General features: G+C 47.2%; 1 protein-coding gene across 2 annotated transcripts in view; it reads left to right on the plus strand.

The window, feature by feature from the left end:
• LOC146775771 (uncharacterized) overlaps window positions 1-3,202 on the plus strand; it is a 264,277-nt gene extending 261,075 nt beyond the window's left edge. For both annotated transcript variants that reach the window (XM_085638630.1, XM_085638631.1), the window contains exon 6: window positions 437-3,202. In XM_085638630.1, the coding sequence (XP_085494756.1) occupies window positions 437-2,250 (1,814 nt within the window). In that variant the 3' untranslated portion in view covers window positions 2,251-3,202. The remainder of the gene's footprint in view (window positions 1-436) is intronic.
• Window positions 3,203-21,890: the final 18,688 nt, after the last annotated feature.

Genomic DNA, 21,890 nt, shown 5'->3' on the forward strand with positions numbered 1-21,890 from the left:
TGATTGACCTACGTTGAATGGCAAAGTGACCATGATTACTTGTTATAGGATGTTCATTTGGTGTTCTTGTAGGACTTGGATATGAACAAAAGGTCTCTTTTGGATTTTGGACTGCATGCCTGGGGCTAATGGGTGTAACCTATTTTTGCAGTCTCCTAAAAATGTGAGTTATCAAAAACCGGTACACTTCTGTATAATTGTATTTGTATGGAAACTGCATTGTGCATTCTATAGTGACAGCTGTTACTTTGTAAATGCTTTTATTCTGGTCTAAAAGTTACTTTAAGAGGTGAGTAAACTATCCTTAATTTTTCCTCTCCTAATAAAACCTAACCACTTCACATTCTCCAAAATCTACCCGTAGTTGTTATATTGTCTAATGGTGTACACCCTTTTCACTTTTATATGATAAATGACTCTTTTTCTTCTATTCCAGACATAAATCGATCTGACCTGCATCTTGTTGACATTGCTCACCCACAGACACCATGTGACTCCCCAGTGCATTGTGACAAAGATAATTCTCCAGTTTTTAATGGCCTTTCCTGTAAGTTTGAAACTTTCTCAGACAGTATTAATACACCGCCACCAAAATGTTGTGAGACCCAGACAGAGATATACAAAGATGATGCTTTCCATCCTCCAAGCAATGGCCAGCCACAGATTTACAAAGGAAAAACTATTCAGAGTCCAATTGATGTTCAATCACAGATTTATAAAGCGGATACATTACTAAGTCAATATACTACTCAATCACAGATTTACAAAGAGGCTGCTTTTCAGGGTCAATCTGATAGCCAAACACAAATTTATAAAGATGATTCTTTACAGAAATTATGTGATGCTCAATCAGAAATATACAAAGCGGATGCTGTACGGAGCCAGTGTGCTACTCAGTCAGACATTGTCAAAGAGGAAATTCAATCACAGCTCTTCGACAATACTTTTGATGCAAATCCTTGTGAGGCTCATTTACACAATTACGAAGAAACAAATACAGATGAAATGCAATCACAGGATGATAAGATGCCTCATGTTGTGGTCAGTTCACAGACCACAGAAAGTGAACTTCATAGTCAGTATTCAGTCAGTGAACCCCAATCACAGAATCATGAAGAAGATACTCTCCATAATCCTTATGCGACCCAGTCACATAATGACGATGATGATAATGGAGACAGTCCGTATGAGATTCCTTCACATGATGGCAACGACAATGCTATTCATAGCCTACATGAAACGCTAACCGAGAATGCAGAGAGTATTCTTCTGAGTCTCTATGAGATCCATGAAGTTCAGACCCAAAATGGGAAATATACTGTCCATGCCCTTCATGCGCCTAAAACGCTGAATGACAAAGAGAATTCTCTGAGAAGTACAGACAAAAGAAGGGGGAAAAAACCTGGAAAAACACTTAAGAGGGATCCTACAAGATCTACAAAATGCAAAGGAGATGGATTGATAAAAGGAGACATTGGAAATGGGGACCATATTCACTCAGTAATTAAACAAGGAACTCAAATGAAGAGGGAGTTTCAGTGTACAGAGTGCAGCAGAAGTTACAGTGACCATTCCTCTCTCCTTCTGCACCAAAAGTTACACAGGCTTGAAGCATCCTTTGCATGCAATGGAGGTGAAAAGGGAAAACGCCCATATAAATGTAGCCGTTGTGATCAACGCTTCAGCCGAGAATCAACTCTCATCGTACACATGAGACTTCACACAGTAGAGAGACCTTTTAAATGCACCTATTGCGAAAAATGTTTCAAGCAAAGCTCAGGACTCGTTAAACATATCAGAAAACACACTGGTGAAAAACCATATAAATGTACTGAATGTGGTAAATGCTTCAGCAGGAGCTCTTGCCTGGGTATTCACCGTAGAATACACACTGGGGAGAAACCATACAAATGTACTGAATGCGAGAAAAGCTTTACCCAGAGCTACAGTCTTATTAAGCATCAAAGAACACATACCGGAGTTAAACCATACAAATGCACAGTCTGTGATAAATGCTTCAATCAAAAGCAGCATTTGCAAAAGCACCAAAAAAGTCACGTTACAAACTCCGGAAACAATATAATGGACCCAAGTAAGTGGTTTATGTGCACTTTATGTTTGAAATGCTTTGATGCCAAAGATGCTCTCCATGCACACCACAAAACTCACAAAAAGCAAATGGAGATCATCCCATCGGTGAAAAGTGAGAGCCTTCCTTCAGTGACTGCGCCGAAGTCTCCACAAACGTGATTGGGAGAACAATATGCATTTGCAATGCTTAAAAAATTAGCGAGACCTTAGCACATCGGAGAATAAAGAAAGCAAGCGTACAGGAAAAACAAAACTAGTGTACAACAGACCTAAGTCTGATCACTGTCTAATCCGAATCATGAGTTGGTGAAATACTTTTAATACTGTTAAGTAGAAAAAGGTAATTTAGTGACAGAGTTATGGTGCAGTTCATTCCAAGGACCAGAGTTCAGCCCAAGGACAAACATTGCAAAGAGTTTGTTTTTTTCTGGAACAAAATACTGTAATTGAACATTTGCCCAATTTTTTCACTTGCAGTACTTTTAATATATTCTTGCAGGCTGAATTGAATACCAGAGTTATTATAGAGCAAAATGGAAGATAAAACCTCTCTGCATACATTTGCACACTTCCACACAAACAGTCCGTTTAATGATTTTGGAGTTGCATATAATCCACGTGAATTGTAGACATTTTGTGACCCCAACAGTAATAATGCTAAGGTGTTGAACTTTTTATGAAAGGTAAAGAATTTGTCATTGTCTAGATCTGGCAATTTTTGCCGTGCCATCCCATTGACATTGGTATTCCAGATAATTTGCTACATATCTGCATTCTTAGTTATGGTTCTAGTTAGAGAAACAATCTTAAATCTAATTAACTAATTCCTAAATAATGTGCAAGTGAAGGTAGGCCCAAAGACCTGCTAACTGTGTGCCAGACCAACGCTATTATTTCTGATTGGAAAAAATACACTTTTATCTCCACACACTCGGGGGACATTGAATCACTGGCATTTACAATTTTGTTTTGAGGAAACAGTCATCAGTTGACCTTTAGGGATAAGCAGAAATTGTAAAGTAAAAACAAAAATAGTACTTGTACCTTCCTTCCTTTAAACATTAAAGTCTGTGACCCTGTCAGAACAATAAAATGATCACACCATCCACAATGTTTTACTTGTTTGTGTTGTTTATATGGCTTTTATAGTTTGATTATTTGGATCTGAAATTCATTTTTGATTGAGGTACTTCTTTGTAAAAAGAAGAAGCCAGACACTGTGGGTTAACTTAATTAAATTAGTATTTAACATTGTAGGCTAAGTGAACTCTTAAGAAGATATTCAAGGCCTGCAGACGATCCTGCCAGTGCAAAACTTCATTGACCATTCAATAATTGCCACTGCATCAATGAAGAATGCATATAAACCTCTGTAACATAAATTATGTTTTTATTGTGCACTTCACACATGTGAACCGTTATGCAGCCTCATAGATGTAAAAGGGTAGGAATGATGTCATGATTAAACCAAAGTAAGCACAATTGCGTTAACACCATGTGTCTCTGGAAGAAACTGGATCCATTCATGCGTCTTTCATATTGTACGGTTTTGCATATGTGAAAACAATGTTGTATTATTAGTTTGATGCATCTTAAAATGCAGTTGTATGGCTGATGAGTGCTGTGCCCAAGTATATTTCATGTAGACAACCTTTCTGAGATTTACCTCGAGAGTACTATGAGAGCATCAATTCTCAAGGTATATTTTTAATCATGGCTGTTTGGATACTGTAAACATTTGTTTGATTAAGTGGGCTGTTGAATTTTGTTTCCCTGCTGCAATAATAACCAGCTAAATCACAGGGTCGTGACTTACAGTAAACATTTATATTAAGCCTGTTCATTGTGGAAATGACTGACCTTGGTTTGCTGTTAATTTTTCTTTCTTTATATTACCATGCTATTTTCAGATTGGCAGTACATTTGTTGTTTTTGGTGTATTATGTTCACATTTCCACCATCTGGATTTTCTTTTTCAGCATGGTCCATGGCAGAAATATAGCTTGACACCTAATTGTACTGCTTTGGATATAAAACCAGCATTTCCGATTGCAGATCAGAGGATGGAGCTCTAAAAATCTGCAATTTCATTGCATTTTTTTTCTGTACACTTTTGTAAAATATTCTGCTGCGGCATATGTTTTCTTCTTGAACACTACTGAAATCCTTTGCCTATAATAATGGATATTAATGGTCAGGGCTATAAAAATACGTCCTCTCCTTCAAAGGAGAGGTTTGGCATTTATTTTCATAAGCAAAGACTAGTCCTACCCATGCACAGGACCCAATAAGTAGTTTTCATCAACTATCTATGTAATCATTTCTTTGAAGTATTTCTATAACGCAATCCTTGCCACAGGCGTAGTAGAGTTCTGTACAATCAACTCAAGTGACATGGGTAACGCTGAATGATATTACAGATGTAGCAGTTAAAATAAGCAATATGGTTTACCAAAGAGCTATTGACTGAAAAGGTACATTGTTTGTCTTCTCCAACTGCAAGATTAGATGTCGGTCTTCCGTGATCTGGAATTAAGTCCCACTATCAGGGAGGTAGGGAAAAGTCTCGTTTTGAGGGTTTGCCTCTTATAGCTGTATGGATGTCCAGAATTTGGTAGCTTCTGCTCCTGATGTTTTTGTCTGTTAGCCTGTGATTTATAGTTAGTAGAATGTGCAGATGCTTTTGTGTTATGCTGTACATGCTACCTTGAAGTTGATTCTAGCTTCTGCAGGGAGCCTGTGACAATGCATTAGGGATGGTGGGGAAGTATTGCATGATTTCTTTGCTCTATACTTTGTCAGGGAGCAGTGCGCATAATGATTTTTAGAGGCACAACAGTACATTTCGAAAGTCCTTTCAGAATATCACTGCCCCTGTCTAGATACCGAGTACAAGAGGCTGTACCGCTGACCTGTAATTGTGTAAAGGATGGAAGTTTTTAGTTTTCTAAGTAGGTGCAGTTGGTAGATTGTAGTTTGGTACTGCTAAAAAATGTAGCATTGGGGACCAGAGCCGGATAAATACCCAGGAGTATAGGATAGAAAGCCATGTTGGGGCTAGGATGGAGAGTCACTAGAATAGAATAAGAACTTGTTTTGTCTTGGTTTATTAAAAAAAAGGTCAACCTATTGGTAAACTTTAAAAGCAATCAATACATATCTATATAAAAGCCAATTTTCAAAAAGTTCATTTTTAGTAGCCCGTATGCCGGCTGTGTTGGTACAAGTTTGAGAATAAAAGTATCTTCTTTAACAAAAATAATCATGTACTAGTGTAATACAAGTAACTAGAAAATCTTTCACAAACCTTTTTCAAAGGAAAAATTAACAAGCTGGATAGTATGTAGCCGGCAGTGGCAGAAAACTATTCTTTAAATAAATCATACGCTACCAGTATCCCATCAAGCCATGCAATTGTCAGTTCTTTCAGCTATTATTTTCTGGCTCCTGTGAAGAGTATCATGGAGCGCTGATCTTAGGTTTTTTTCCTTCTGTTGGGGTGACCGTTAAAATTATTTTAAAAAAATATTTTGAAAGCCTGTAGTGTGTATCCTGTGATTCCTACCAGGATATTTTTTTCTGCTTTGATGAATGTTCTTCGTTTGGTTGGAAGAAAGCAGCAAAAGATCCTAAAAAACTCTGTATAGTTTGCCTTTTCGATTACCATCTTCCTTAGGAATGTCCACTGTATTACTGTGCCCGGAGAATTGTGAAGGACAGGAAGAAATCTTCATAGTAAAACATCTTGGCAAGCCAGGAGATCAACACAAGAAAGCTTCCCCAGCATTTTCGGGAGAACATGGAGAATCAGCTCCTACCACAGGTCACACCCCAGTTTTGAGGAGTTGCCCTGAGGGTGTTTGAAAAAGAGATTGCGTTATGAGGAAGATTTCCACTCCTGTTCAACTTGGAAATTCATGATGTAGTTGGTGGGCTTGACATTTAGATGCCACCCTGGTCAAAGAAGCAAGATGGTCACTGTCAAAGGATAGTCCAAAGTTAGCACTCAACCTTAAGCACATCTTTTGGAAATTGGGTTACCTTTTGAGGGGGGGTGGAAACCCTACTCAATCACTTTTAGATCTGACAACCTTAGGGAGGTCTTTTCCCAACTTTTTGTTTGTCGCCATCCATTTTCCTGACCGTGTTTGCTAGCTGTAGGACTCTGTACCACTGCTAAACAGTTCTAAAGCACTTATGCTCTCATCCCGTACACATGGTAATGTTGGTTTATCCCCAACTGGCATATTTAGTTTTCTTATAAGTCCATGGTAAAGTGTACTTACTACATGTGCCTTGGGCCTGTAAATTAAATGCTACTAGTGGCCTTGCAGCACAGATTGTACCACCCAAATAAGAAGCCTCTTAATCATGTTTCAGGCCTGTCACCGCAGGGCCTGCGTGTGCAGTTTACTGCCACTTCGATTTAGCATTTAAAACTTCTTACCAAGCCCTAAACTTCTCTTTTCTTAAAAGACATAAGTCACCCCTAAGGTAGGCCCTAGACAACCCTCAGCGAAGGGTGCTATGCAAGTAAATGGTAGGACTTGTACTTTTATGGTTTACATTTCCTGCCAGTGACAACCCGTTAAAGTTAAACTATGTTTTTCACTACTGTAAGTCCTCCACCTATAAGTTAACATTGGGAATTCTTTAATACACCCTTAGGTTGTAATTCCTGATTAGAAAGGAGTAACTATTCCATGTTTTATATCTTTGGAATGGTATTGATAAATCATCCTTGCAGTGGGAGTTGGATTTAACAATACTGTTTTAGAAATGCCCCTCTATGCCACTTGAGTCAAGCTATCCTGCCTGATGAGGGGTGAAACCCTGAAATCGGTCCTGGGATGCTTGTTTTCAGTCCGGGGAGGACCTGGCCTGGCAGTTCGGGCTGGACTGTTCCCATTTTGCGCAGGATCATGACTGATTTGCATATGGCTGTGTTCAAATTGGAATGGCATGGGGAGCAAAAAAACAATGGCTTTAGGCCCAGATCTCTGTACTGGGGTGAATGTGTGGCATTGTTCTGCATTCTGTCCATCTATTGTTCTTTTTGCATTTGTCAACCCGTGTGGACTGGGCTTGCCCAGACATGGTTCCCGTGCTCTCCATGCCACTGGAGTCAAGCTATCCTGGATGATGAGGGGTGGAAACCCTGAAATCGGTCTTCACTGGAAAAGCTGAAGAAAGACACTCAAGTGGCCTAATCCATGGGAGCCATTCAGTCAACACAAGCCCGTGCTTTCTTCGGTACTCTTTTTACCGCGTAGGCTAAAAAAATACCTCCTTGGAGACCACCTTCCCCTACAAGGGCAATAACCAGCCCTCTGCCTCTAAGGGTTACTTCAGAGAGGGTTACATAGGCCACAACGGCAAAGGCTGGGTTTAGAGGTTTAAACACACGCAACTCCCCCTCCAATACAAAACCGTGACTTACCAATTCTTCCCTCCGACCACTCAACACCTGTCGAGGGTAGACTTTAAGATATCCTACCAATTTGGCAGTCAATAACAACAGACAAGTGGGTACTACAAATTATCCGTTCTGGTTACTGCCTGAATTTCACCAACACTCCAAACATTCCCCCAAAGTCACACAAACTTGCACCAGATCACCTACACCTCCTCAAACAAGAGGTACAGTCTCTCCTTCGAAAAGGGGCTATAAAGCCCGTACCACCACAAGATCATGGGTCGGGCGTGTACTCCTTTTACTTCTTAATACCCCAAAAAGATGGTTCTCTCAGACCAATATTAGATCTCAGAGAAATCCATCTTTACATACAGTCAGATCATTTCCACATGGTAACATTTTAACAAGTACTACCTCTTCTGCAAAAGGCAAATTTCTGTCTACTCTAGTCCTAAAGGACGCCTAATTCCATATTCCAATTCACCCCGCTCATCGCAAATTCCTCTGGTTTGAGTTAGTGGGTCAACTCTTCCAGTTCAAGGTACTCCCGTTCAGAGTCATTACTGCCCCCAGAGTTTTCACAAAGTGTCTGGCGGTGGTAGCTGCTCACCTGAGAAGACAAAGCATCCATGTCTTTCCATACTTGGACGACTGGCTCATCAAAGCCTGCACGTACCAGCAACGTCTCCAGCACACTTTCAGAACAATTCAGTTACTACATCAACTAGGGTTCACAGTCAATGTGCTAAAATCACATCTCCAACCAGCCAATAATTAAAACTACCTGGGAGCCACTCTAGATACTCAAAAGGCTCTAGCATTTCCCAACGCAGCCGGAATTTGCAACATTCAGGCTTTAGTTCTCAAGTTTCAACCCAATCATTTGCTTCCAGCTTGGGTTCATATGCAACTGCTGGAAATGATGGCATCTTGCATCATGATCGTCCCCCATGTCAGGCTGCACATGCGTCCACTTCAAGAATGCTTAGCCAGTCAGAGGAACCAGTCACAGGGTCTATTAACCGATCTAGTGTTGGTAAGCGGCCATACTCATTGCTCCCTGCAGTGGTGGAACACACAAAATGTATCAAAAGGACGGCTCTTCATAGACCCGGTTCCACAGATAGTACTAACAGCGGACGCGTCCCTCACTGGCTGAGGAGCTCATCTTCAACAACACACCGTGCAAGGCCTGTGGAGCCAACAGCAAAAGCTGCTCCACATCATTCATGTAGAGTTGCTTGCAATCTTTTTAGCTCTCAATGCGTTTCAGACTCACTTGGAGGGCAAAGCTGTCTTGGTTCCTACAGACAACATGACAGCTATGTATTACATACAAAAACAGGGGGACACACTCTCTCCAACCTTCCCACTTAGCCCAGGACATCTGGAGGTGGGCCATTCACCACAAATTTGATCTCCTAGCTGAACACCTCCCAGGAGTGAACAACCAGATTGCAGACCTCCTCTGCAGGCAGAGGCAACAAACATACGAATGGTAACTCCACCCTCAAGTTCTCCCATACTTCCAAGCTTGGGGAGTCCCTCAGATAGATCTGCTTGCCACACACCAAAAGGCAAAATGCAAAAGCTTCGCCTCCAGGTACCCACAGTCCAAAGGCAATGCCCTATGGATGAACTGGTCCGGGATATTTACCTACGCTTTTCCGCCTCTCCCACTCATTCCATTAGTGGTTCGGAAGCTCAGGCACACATCTCACACTAATCCTAGTAGCTCCCACATGGGCACGTCAACCTTGGTTCACAACCCTGTTGGAGCTGTCTCTGGTACAGCATCAAAGGCGTCATTTGACCCCAAGTCTCCTTGCACAGAGCCATGGAGAAATCAGACACCCAGTTCCCAAGCAACTGAACCTCGTGATCTGGCTCCTGAAGTCATTGAGTTTGGTTATTTAAACCTTCCACCAGAATGTATGACTATCATTAAAGAGGCTAGAAGGCCTACTACAAGAGCCTGTTACTCAGCTAAGTGGAAGCGATTTGTTATTTATTGTAATAACAATCATAATAACCCTCTTGATGCTTCCATACAAAACATCATATGCTATCTGTTACACTTGCAACAGTCAGCATTGACTTACACCTCCATCAGACTACACCTCGCGGCAATAGCTGCGTATCTACAAAATAGGCAGCATTTTTCGTTGTTTAGAGTACCCGTAATTAAAGCTTTCATGGAAGGACTAAAAAGAGTCATACCACCAAGACTCCCACCTGCCCCAGTGTGGAATCTTACAAGATGAATTGGGCCCACCTTTTGAGCCCTTGCACAAATGCGAACCACAATTCATCTCTTGGAAAACCACTTTCCTCATTACAATCACTTCATTAAGAAGAGTGAGTGAACTACAGGCACTAACTATACAAGAACTTTTTTTTCCAACTACACAGAGACAAAGTGGTTCTTTGTACGAACCCCAAATTTTTACCTAAGGTAGTATCTGCATTTCACATAAATCAGTTGGTAGAATTACCTGTATTCTTCCCTCAACCTGATCATGTTGCAGACCAAGCTCTACACACCTTAGATGTCAGAAGAGCACTCTCGTACAACATTGAAAGAACAAAATCATTTTGTAAAACAAAACAACTTTATTTTATTTATTTATTCATTTATTTTATACAGTTGTAGAGCGCATGGTTACACCAACCAGTGTGTCCCCACGCTGAGACATATCTAATGAGTCTGCTGCTGCCCCCAATATGACCCGTGAAACTGTACTATATTCCATTTTTTGTGAACAGCCATGTCTTCAGCTGTCTGCGAAAGATGGTTTCGCTAGGTTCCTTTCTGATGGCGATTGGCAGGGTATTCCAGATTTTACCTGCTAAGTACCTGAAGGAGTACGCCCCCATACGTGCTCTGAATATTCTTGGAACCGACACCAGTGCCATCCCCTGGATCTTAGATTGCGTCCTGGGGTGTATTTAGTCAGTAGTGGATGAAGGTATCTCGGACGTTTATTGGAGAGGATGCGGTGACAGTGGAACATCGCCTTAAACACGACTCTCTGCTCCACTGGCAGCCAGTATAAGGCTGTCAGGGATTTCTTTGTGTTTGTTATTCTTGGAAGGCTGAGAACCAAACGTGCCGCTGCGTTTTGTACCCTCTGCAATTTGGATAGGGCTTTTTTGGAAGCGCCGAGGTATAGTACGTTTCCATAGTCCAGTTGGGAAGTGATTACTGCATGTACTATGGTTTTCCTGGCATTAGATGGTAGTAGATCTATAACTTTCCTCAGTATTTTTATGGCCCCATAGCACTCACCAGCTACCCTCTGAATCTGATTGTCAAATGACAGTTTGGAATCGATCCAGATTCTGAGATTTTTCACATCAGTTTTAAGGGAAGGGACTTGTCCCAATGATTCTGGCCACCATGCGGATGACCATATGGTTGGTGTCTAGCCTACCACTATAACCTCCGTCTTGTTCCCATTTAGCTTGAGGCAGTGGTTTGACATCCAGTCAGCCACCTCCTCTAGACATCTAGAGAAACGGATTACTGCCTGGTCTTTGTCTTGAGACAGCATTACAATTACTGTGTGTCATCCGCGTATGACACTATCGACACCTCATGTTTCTCTAAACAATCTGCTAGTGGTCCCACATACAGGTTGAAAAGGGTGGGACTCAAAATTGATCCCTGAGGGACCCCCTGGGGCAGAGGGAAGCTATCAGACAGATGTGTCTGCTTTGCAACTTGGAAGCTCCGTTTGGATAAAAACGATGTCAGCCACTTCAGAGCGTTCCTCCTGATGCCACAGGCCTCTAGTCTTTGGAGGAGTAATTGGTGCGAGACGGTGTCAAACGCCGCGCTAAGATCCAATAGATCAGTGCGGCCGTCTGCCCTTCGTCCGCATATTTTCTTAGTGTCTCTGTGGCCCTCAGTAGTGCTGATTCTGTGGAGTGTGCCATTCTAAAGCCTGATTGAGATGCGTGTAGTAGGTCGTTAGTATTGATGTGGTCAAGCAGCTGTTTGTGATTTATTGCTGCAGTCTTAGCCACAAATGGTAGTAATGAGATTGGGCAAAGGTTTTCTAATACTGTATACTCTAGAGAAGGTTTTTTCCTGAGTGGTCTGACGATGACCTGTTTCCATTTGGTTGGGACTACTCCCCTCTGGAAGGAGCAGAGGATGAGTTCTGCAATGTGTGGCATGATCATGTCTGCCCCCTCCATTATTCTCTCTGGTCGTGCAGGATCTAAAGGGGAACCAGATTTTATTCCTTTCACTGTTGCTTTGAGTTCCTCAATATCCTGTATTCTAAATTCATCCAGCGTTGTTCCTGTAAAGTTCCCAAGGCTTATACCAGATAGATTGGTGCCCTGCCGTACTTCTATTGGAAAGGTCTCGTATATTTTTGTTACTTTATTTGCAAAAAATTCTGCCACCTTATTACAGCTCTCTATGGAGGCTGTTATATCCTTATTCTTTGAGATTTCAGAATTGTGAACATTTCTTTATTAGAGTTCCTGGCTTTTTCTATTTTATCCGTGTAGAATTCACATCTGATTTTCTTAATTAGTGAATGATATTCCTTTAGTTTCTTTTTGTAATCATCTTTGGCCCTATTGCAATAACTTTTCTTCCAGATTCGTTCTGATTTTTTACACCTTTTTTTGGCCTCCCTTAGTTCATCATTGAACCAGAGTGCTGTTACTTTATGTCTCTTAGGGATTCTAATGCTCCAAGGTGCTACCTTACCTAGTGCCTCAGTAATCCATGTCTCGATCTGATTATTGGCTATATTAAGATCTTTATCCAGCGTTAGATTCTTCTCTCTAAGAGCTTGAGTGAAGGATACAGGATTACATTTGTTCCACTTCCTAGTAATGATTTCATTATTTGGGTGTTGTGCCGTCCTTCTATGGGATGATACTGTGAAGGGGACTAAGTAGTGGTCCGACCACGGGACTGGCCATGGTGCTCCAACTTCCACCTCAGACAAGTTTGAAAAATAGGGTCTAAGATGTGTACCCCTTGATGTTTGTGTGATTCCACTTTTTGCGTTAGATTTAGTGTCAACATATCCTTGCAAATTGCCTTATTTCTTGGTTTTGTGTGTCATCGAAATGTATGTTTAGGTCCCCCAGCACCAAAAATGTATTGTCTCTTAGGGCTGGGTGTACTACCTTCTCTTCCAGGCTTGCTACAAACTGTGTTATTTGGCCGGGTGGCGGTAGATAAGAAAGCCAGCTATGGTATTACCTTCTGCCGTGGATAGGGTGAAGAAAAATGCTTCACATGTTTCACTTTGTTGTTTTTGCACCAACACACAAGGGCAATCCGATCTCCAAATCTGGTATTGCAAGGTGGATTGTTAAGTGCATTCAAACTTGATATGCAAGAGGACTCTAACTGTACCCCCTAGGGCACATTCCACTTGCAAGCTAGGGGCCACTATGACTTTCTCTGGAAACATTCCCATAGTTGACATTTGCAAAGCTGCAACATGGTCTACACCACACATATTCACCAAACCCTATTGTGTAGATGTTAGCAAGACAACAAACCAATGTGGGTCAAGCAGGACTTAAAACACTGTTTCAGACAACTCCAACAGCTACAGAATAGCCACCACTTTGGGAGGATACTGCTATATAGTATATGCACAGCATGTGATCTACAGCTCACAAACCTCGAATGGATACTGTTACTTACCAAGTAAGCATCTGTTCTTGGCATGTAGAGCTGTAGATTCGCATGCGCCCACCCACCTCCCCGTGTGCCTGTAGCTGCTGTAGTTCTCTCTCGCGGTACAAAAGGGGGTGGTGATGGACGGAGCATCAGACCCAATCAAACACTCCTAGGACAGGTTTCTGGCATTTCAGCCGTCTTCAGCCAGGCTTACTTGAATCCAGTGGCAAAGTGAGCAAGGGACTCACGTCTGAGCATACCCTGCCAACTTATGGCGACAAAGCGGTACAAAAGGGGGTGGTGATGGACGGAGCATCGGAACCAATCAAACACTCACACCCAGTCAACAGAACTGGGTTTGATCCATCACCGTTCTTTAGCCCACTCTGCCACCCCAGTTCAGACATGGCCATATGCAAATCAGTCTGACCCTGTGCCTCATGGGAACAGTCCAGCCCGAACTGCCAAGCCATGCCTTCCCTGGACCGGAAACAAGCTTCCTAGGCCCGGTTTCTGGCATTTCAGCCGTCTTCTTTGTTCGCCATAAGTTGGCAGGGTATGCTCAGACGTGAGTCCCTTGCTCACTTTGCCACTGGATTCAAGCAAGCCTGGCTGAAGACGGCTGAAATGCCAGAAACCGGTCCTAGGAAGCTTGTTTCCGGTCCAGGGAAGGCATGGCTTGGCAGTTCGTGCTGGACTGTTCCCATGAGGCACAGGGTCAGACTGATTTGCATATGGCCATGTCTGAACTGGGGTGGCAGAGTGGGCTAAAGAACGGTGTTGGATCAAACCCAGATCTGTTGACTGGCTGTGAGTGTTTGATTGGTTCTGATGCTCCGTCCATCACCACCCCCTTTTGTACTGCGTAGTTCTCTCTCGCAGCAGACGCGCAATTGAAAGTTTGACATAGCGGCTCGCTGTTGCTGTTCGGCTTTGCACTTTTTAATTCTGCTTTTAAAATAGATTCTAACTCTGTTGGTCACTGTTCCTACCTGCACGCCTCTGACCGCATTCTACTCTGCACTGCTCCCCGGTCCACCATGGGATTTCCCGCTTGTTGGGGCGGAAGCTGCGGATACATCAATTTCCGGGTAGGTGGTGGGGGGAGGCAGTGATTTCGCCGTCAGCAGACCAGCTGCTGAACAGTATAAAAATCAATGCCTCACACTTCGCGCAGCGGGCGCACCAAAGGCAAGCCCGTCTGCCCCCGATCGAGGCCAGGGGCCACGACCCCTGCCCCTTTTTCAAAGGCTACAAGGACCTACTCCTCCAACGTGCTACATGGACTTCGGCCTAAAGCTCAACAAAAATGTATTTCTTTCAAACCAGGAAGTCTTCATTCTACTCGTCCCTGCTGTGGTTTTGCTTGTACCACCTCACCCAGCAGAACACACATTTCTAACACCACTACGTCCACAAATTTAATCAAGCAGTTACCCGCCTCTGTCAAGAGTAAAGCAGCTTCTCTAAAAGAATTTACCTTTCTTTTTTTTTTTTTTTTTTTTTTAAACCGTTTATTACAGTTTATAAAAGTTACAGGTATGGGCCTACAACCACACGGCCGGCCGCTAGAGCATCAGAAGCATATTACATACATACAGCAAAAAGTCTCTCAGCGGTGCACAGTAGGAAAACAGGGGTAGTCAATGGTGTAGGCCACATAGCTCCGTGCCCACAATACGGTTCCATTTTCTTAAAACAAAACAACATCAACAAACCACAACCGCAAGGCAACCCGCGATCCAAAGTGACAACACGTGCTCCATAAGTGGGGGATCCAAACAGCAGCAAAACTCTGAAGAGGGGACGGGAGTAGATCAGGGACTGGGGGACCGCGCGCCCGCGGCCGAGGGAGGGGGGCCATCTAGGGAGACGGAGCAGGCGAGGCAGCCGGTAGCAGTGGCGGCTCACAAATACCCCCGCGGTAGGCGTTCCAGGGGCCCCAAAGTTTCATCCACGCCCCAGGCTTACCCCTCGCCACATACACCACCTTTTCACGAAACATACACCAATCCAAATGCTCCTTCCAGGCCGACACCGCAGGGGGCCTCTGGGATCCCCACAATTGAGCAATATCACGCTTAGCTATCATGTATCCCAGAGTCACCCACCGCGTCTGGGGGACCGAATAATCATTAGGTTCCCAGACATTCAGCAAGCATCTCCTCGCTTCAGGCAGCAGCGCGACACGCGTAACCACTCGTAGAACCTCATGCACACCACGCCAGAATCGCTCCACCTTCGGGCACTCCCACAGTATATGCATGAAAGTCGCCAACGCACCACAGCCACGCTTACACATTCCATCACCGGCAAAACCCATACGTAGAAGCCTCGGCCCCGTCACGTAGACCCGGTGAAGGATCTTGAGCTGGACGAAACGAAGGCGAGCCGGGATGGCCACCTCTTTCGGGGAGGCCACCGCAGAAATCCAATCCTCGTCGTCCAGCTCCAGCCCGTCGGCGACCCAAGCCGCGCGGAGACTAGTCAGCAGGCACGATCTATCGTTGATCAATTTTTTGTATATGAGGGAGATCGTGCTGTCCGGGACATGGCCATCTAGCACTCTGTCCTCCAGGGGGGAAGACTCCGGAATGGATGCGACATCCGGGAAGACGGAGCCCAGCGCATGGCGGACCTGTAGGTACCGAAAGTACTCACTGCCCTGCAGCTGGAACTCCGCCTGCAGCGTCTCAAAAGTTTTGAATCCCCCCCTCGTCCAGAGATCTCCCACCGTGCTGATTCCGATCGTGTCCCACTTCTCGAAGCCCTTCGACATCCACAGGGAGCCCAACCTCTCAGATGCATACAGCGGAGACGCTCGGGTCAAACGGTCCTTCCACCCCATAGCTGCATTAGCCGCGTGCCAGACACGCACCATGACACGCGTCGGTCCCGTCAAACGGGAGTCGGGCGCGCCAGAGTAGAGCGCTCGATTATAATCGCCACCGGGCAGAAGCATCCTGTCCATCTCAAATGCCGGGTTCAAGGCGGGCCCGTAAAGGCCATGATTAATTGCAGCTAGTTGGGAGGCCCAGTAATACCGTTTGATGTCCGGGAGGGCGACCCCTCCATCGTACCACGGGAGCGTCAATTTAGCCAGAGCAATACGCGGCCTCCCGTCCCAGAACAGGCGCCGCTGGAGGCCCTCCACCTCGCGAAAGTAGCGTGCCGGGACCAAGTCCATGGTATTCTGGAGGGCGTAGAGGAAGCGCGGCAGAGACATCATTTTAAATAAGGCCGCTCGGCCGAGCGGCGAGAGCGGCAAACGCCGCCAGCGCACCACGTCCTCCCTCAAACGCTGGAGGGGGGGCAGCAAGTTCCGCTCATAGCGGGCCTCCGGGTCAAGAGTGATATATATACCCAGGTACCGGAAACCCTGGGAGGCAATCTGGATCGGACAGTCCCGTGGCAGGACCGGAGCCTCCCCAGAAAGCACATAGACACAGGATTTCGCCCAGTTGATGACCAGGCCTGAGTTGCGACCGAAGGAGCGCAGAACATCAACCAGGACGATCAGTGATTTGCGCGGGGAGGCGAGATACAAAAGGATATCGTCAGCATAGAGGGACACGCGGTCCTCATGCTCGGGGGTCCAGCGGAGACCACGGATAGAAGGGTGCCACCGCAGCCACTCCGCCAGGGGCTCCATGGCCAGGGCGAAGAGGAGAGGCGACAGGGGACAACCCTGTCGCGTGCCCCGCCCCAGCGCGAATGGGGCCGATACTCGCCCATTCACCACCACCTGCGCCAACGGGCCCGAATAGAGCAACTTGACCCAGCTGACGAAACCCGGGCCGAACCCAAACTTCGCCAGCATCGCCCAGATATATGGCCATTCGAGCGTATCAAACGCCATGGTGGCGTCCAAGGACGCCAAGATGGCCGGCTCCCGCACAAATGGAACACGCGCGAGCACCCCATGTAAGCGCCGCAGATTAAGCGCAGTGTTGCGGTGTGGTATAAAGCCCGATTGGTCTTGGTGGACCAAATCGCCCACCACGCCAACCAACCGGTTGGCCAACACCTTGGCGAGGATTTTGGGCTCCGCGTTCAAAAGCGAAATCGGCCTGTAGGATGTGACCCGTTCACGGGGCTTCCCCTCCTTATGGATCACTACAATTGTAGCCAGACGCTGGTCCGGCGGGAGGGAGCCCTGCGAGTGGGCCGCAAGGAACATCGCGCGCAGGTGGGGCGCCAACACATCCGGGCGTAGCTTGTATAGCTCAATGGGAATACCATTGGGGCCCATGGCCTTGCCGGATGCAACCGAGCGAATAGCCGAGGCAATTTCGTCCGAGGTGGGCGGGGCATCCAGCGAATCCCTGTCCTCCACCGTAAGGGAGGGCAGTGCGATGTCCCGAAGCAAGGCATGGGAATCTTCCTCCGAGCAGGGAGAAACCGGGGAGTAAACTTCGCGGAAATAGTCCGCGAAGCAGGAGACAATGGCTTCCGGCTCGGTGACACACACTCCATCCACGCTCTCAATCAAAGGCACCACGCGGCTCGCTCTCTCCCTCTTATCCAACCACGCAATCAGTTTGCCAGCCTTGTCACCCACATCATACAATCGCCCCTGCTGCTCTCTACTGAGGCCCCTGGCCGCCTCCGTGACGAGGGCCCGATAGGCCGCCTGCTTTAAATGCAAAACATGCAACTTGGCGTCTGTTACCCCGCTCCCCAGGTCACCCTCCAGTTCAGCAATTTCGGCCTCAAGCCGGGTCACCTCCTCCCGCTCGCGCCGCCGGGCATTGGAAATAACGGAGAGGGCCTCCCCTCTAAGGACCACCTTGAAAGCCTCCCACAGGGAGATGGCAGACGGAACCGACCCCACATTCTCATCAAAATAGCGCTGTAAGGGTTTGATCAAGTCGGCACGAATGGTGGGGTCGCGCAAATACCATGCATTAATCGGGGCCACCCTGCCATCCCCCCTCGGGAAGACATCGAAATGCAACAACAATGGGGAGTGGTCTGAGATACCCCGTGCCAAATGGCGCACCTCCCCCACCCTCCCTGCATGGGCCGCCGGGACAGGGATATAATCAAGCCGCGAGAGGCTACCATGGGCCCCCGAGTGGAAGGTGTACTGTAGCAATCCAGGATGCTTTAAGCGCCAGCAGTCCACCAGGCCCAGCGTGTCTAAAAGGCCGGGCAGCCATGCCTGTGCCCGGGGGAGGTCCCTAGGGGGATGGCGATCCATAGACCCGGAGGCAACCGCATTAAAGTCCCCTCCAACCACCAACAGGCCACTCGGAAGGTCCAGGAGGAGGCGCCCCAGGTCTGCAAATGTAGTGGCTTGTAACCCAGGCGGGACGTACACTGAGATAAAGATAAACACTCTACCCTCCATTCGTCCCACCAGAACAGTGTAGCGTCCCCTCTCATCATGACGCACCTCGTCAATCTCCAACGGGAGTGAGTTCTTGACCATAATGCCCACCCCCCGCGAGCCCGAAGTGAAGCCGGAGTGGGCCGCCAAACGATATCCCCGCCGATTCATTGCATGAAAGGTGTTACCTATAAGGTGCGTCTCCTGCAGGAAGACAACATCTGGTGAAATACGTTTTAAATACTGCAGGACCACACCACGCTTAATCCTATCCCCCAGGCCGTTAACATTCCATGACAACACAGTCAAATCCCTACCCCCCATCATACGTCGAAACAATCGGTCGTCCCCCACCGAGCATCTTAAAAACGACAAAACAGTTGCGGGTTTGCCTTGCGGTGCTAACAAACAACACACCCCCCCCACCCCCCGGTCCCAACAGAACTCCCCCCTCCCTGCACCCCTGCATGAGCCCAGACAGCCCCCCCAAAGTGCAGTGTGCCTGTCGCCCCATAGCTAAATACTAACTAGTCCCCCAGAGGAGGAGGGAAGCCCCCAGCAGACCCCACCCGACCTCCATGGGAGGGGAACATACGAAAGCAATATATGGTAAAGGAACAACATCCAGAGCAAGGCCTATACAGTCACCCCTCAATTCTGATCCGGCGGGCCCTCCTCGCCAGCCGCGCCCCCCCCCGCCCCGATCCCCAGGCAAAGTGTCTAACCAGTCCCCAGCCGCCTCGGGCCGGTCGAAGAAGTGCGTACGGCCATCCACCTCCACCCTCAGCTTAGCCGGAAAGAGCATTGAGTACTTGAGGTTTAGGTCCCTTAGGCGACGTTTAACACCAAGAAAGCTCTGTCGCTGCTTCTGGACCGCCGGAGTAAAGTCTGGGTAGAAGTGTACGTCCATGTTGTCCAGCCTGACCGGTCCCTGTTGCCTGGAGGTCTGGAGGATGGCATCTCTGTCCCGAAAATTAAAAATCCGGGCAATAAGAGGCCGCGGTGGGGCACCGGTCTTAGGGCGGCCCCCGGGGACCCGGTGGGCACGCTCCACCGCAAAAAGCTTACTCAGCCCCCGGGGCTGGAGATGGGTCAGGATCAATTCTTCCACGAAGAGATCCGCCGCCTCCGCCTCTCGGCCCTCCGGCACACCAATAATACGGACATTATTCCTCCGGGCCCGACCCTCGGAATCCTCTAGTCGCCGGTCCATCAGGGCGCTCACCTGGCCAAGCCGGCGCACCTCCCTCTGGAGGGCCACCACGTCCGTCGTGAGGCTCGTTGTGGTGTGGGCCAGGGAGTCGACTCGGTCGTTTGTTTTTGACAAGTCTGCCCTCACAAGGCCCACATCCACCAGGACCGAGTCAATTTTTTGCGCCAAGGTATCGAAACGCTGGTCCACTGAGGCCTTCATCTCCGCGATGGCGCCCATGACGTCCCGGAGGGTCAGATCTGCCGGATGGGCAGGTACCTCCGTCGGGCCCACCGGGGATGTCCGCGATGTCTCCGGAGAACCCTTCTGGAGCGTGTAGCGATCCATACTATTGGCCTGGTGCGCCGTGCCACGGCGAGTTGTCTTCATCTTCGCCCGGTCGCCATCTTGTTTGGTGGACATGCTGGCTCTTCCACCGTCGTGCCTAAATCTCCAAACGGGCCGCCACACCAAATCACGGGTGTCAGGGGGGGGGCGGGGGCGACCACCGGGCCGCGGGTCAACCCACCGCCGGCGGGTCAGCCGGGCACCTGGACAAGGCCACACCACCGCACCCCGCTCCGCAGCCCGACCCCGCTTGAAGCAAGGAGGGCGCAAAAGCGAAAGTGAAAGTGCGGGGTACGCGAGCCGCCCAGCCCCGCTCGCCGCTGTTATTCACTTTGTCCCCGGATCGCCCCACTACTCCAATCCGGGGGGCCGGCGAGGAGAAGGCCGCAACCGTAGATCGATGCTCCCACCGGTGTTCGGGGTCCGATTCGAGCCCAGAAAACGGGCGGCGCCTTAGCTCGGGTTCCCCGACACAGTCCCCTCAACAAGGACAGGATATCGCCAGGATTAATTCAGGAGGTCGCGGAGGTCCTCGGGAGCCTCGCACCTACGCGGCCATCTTGGTTGCGCGCTAGGCTCCTCCTCCGAATTTACCTTTCTTAACATAAACTTTAGATCGCTTCCCAAACACAAGGAGGACATCTATGACCTCTTACAGAATATACAACCTTATGCGATCTTCCTTGCGGAACCATAGCTACATGAGAGCTCTGGTCCCGATGTTGCATCCACCTTTCTACCCAATTACACCATCATTCGAAAGGATTGTGGGGACAAAATTGGTGGTGGCATTGCGTTAATTTTTAAAAAGGCCTTTTCCTGCAAATGTGAGAATCTACCCTTTGAGGGTTGTGAGGCTAGTTCTTTTAGACTCCTTCTCTCACCTCAATTCACGCTTTTTGGGATCTTGGTTTACCGGCCGCCGGGGCCAGCAGGTCTATGGGCGGCGACGTTTCCGGAACTCATCGCCCCTTTTCTGTTAGACGCAGCCAATTGTACTATCCTGGGAGATTTAAATATTCATTTTAAAAACCCTGCATGCGCTATTAGCACTGCCTAGATAGCCGATCTGGCAGCTATGAATGTTTTACTCTGCAACTCAGGCCCCACCCATAGGGCAGGATACTTGTTAGACCCTATCTTCTCCAATGTACCTAATATCTCATGCCAGACAGCCCTTCCTATACTCTGGTCGGATAATTTTTGGTCTGTTTTACGGAGAGGCTAGATCTGCGGTGTGATAATACATGCATTTCAACTACCAGACCGGAGTTCAGAAACTGGAGGAATCTAGATTCTTCAATCAACATCTCGCGAATTACATTCCTGCCATCTCTTCTATTAAGACATGTGATTCGGACACCATCCATACTTGGATCATGACATCCGTCAATGCATGCCTTCCAACTTCTTTCAAAAAATGAATAATCATCGTCCCCGTACCCATTGGTTCTCGGAAAGGTTAAAAGTAGAAAAAAACAAAATGCAAAGAACTGGAAAGACGTTGGAGGAAGGACTGTGCACCGGAATCCAGACATTTAAAAACTAGCCAAAAGGGACTACCATTCCCCGCGCAACGCTGCTCATGCTGAATATGTTAACACTATTACATTGGCATATAATAATCCCAAAATTTTGTTCAAAATAATAAAGGAGCTTTCAGGGGCAACCTGCGGCACCCGTGCACGATGAAGCTCAATGTGAGGACTTGGCAAAGTTCTTTATTGGCAAAGTAGAGAAAATCTACACAGAACTAAATGCAGCTGCATCTTAAATTGCCTCAAATCTGGCTCACCAAACGACCCTCTTCCCCTCTCCATTCTCCAAAAACTAGAACCATCTTCACTCA

The sequence above is a fragment of the Triturus cristatus genome, chromosome 12, assembly GCF_964204655.1.
Source record: "Triturus cristatus chromosome 12, aTriCri1.1, whole genome shotgun sequence".
Lineage (NCBI taxonomy): Eukaryota > Metazoa > Chordata > Amphibia > Caudata > Salamandridae > Triturus > Triturus cristatus.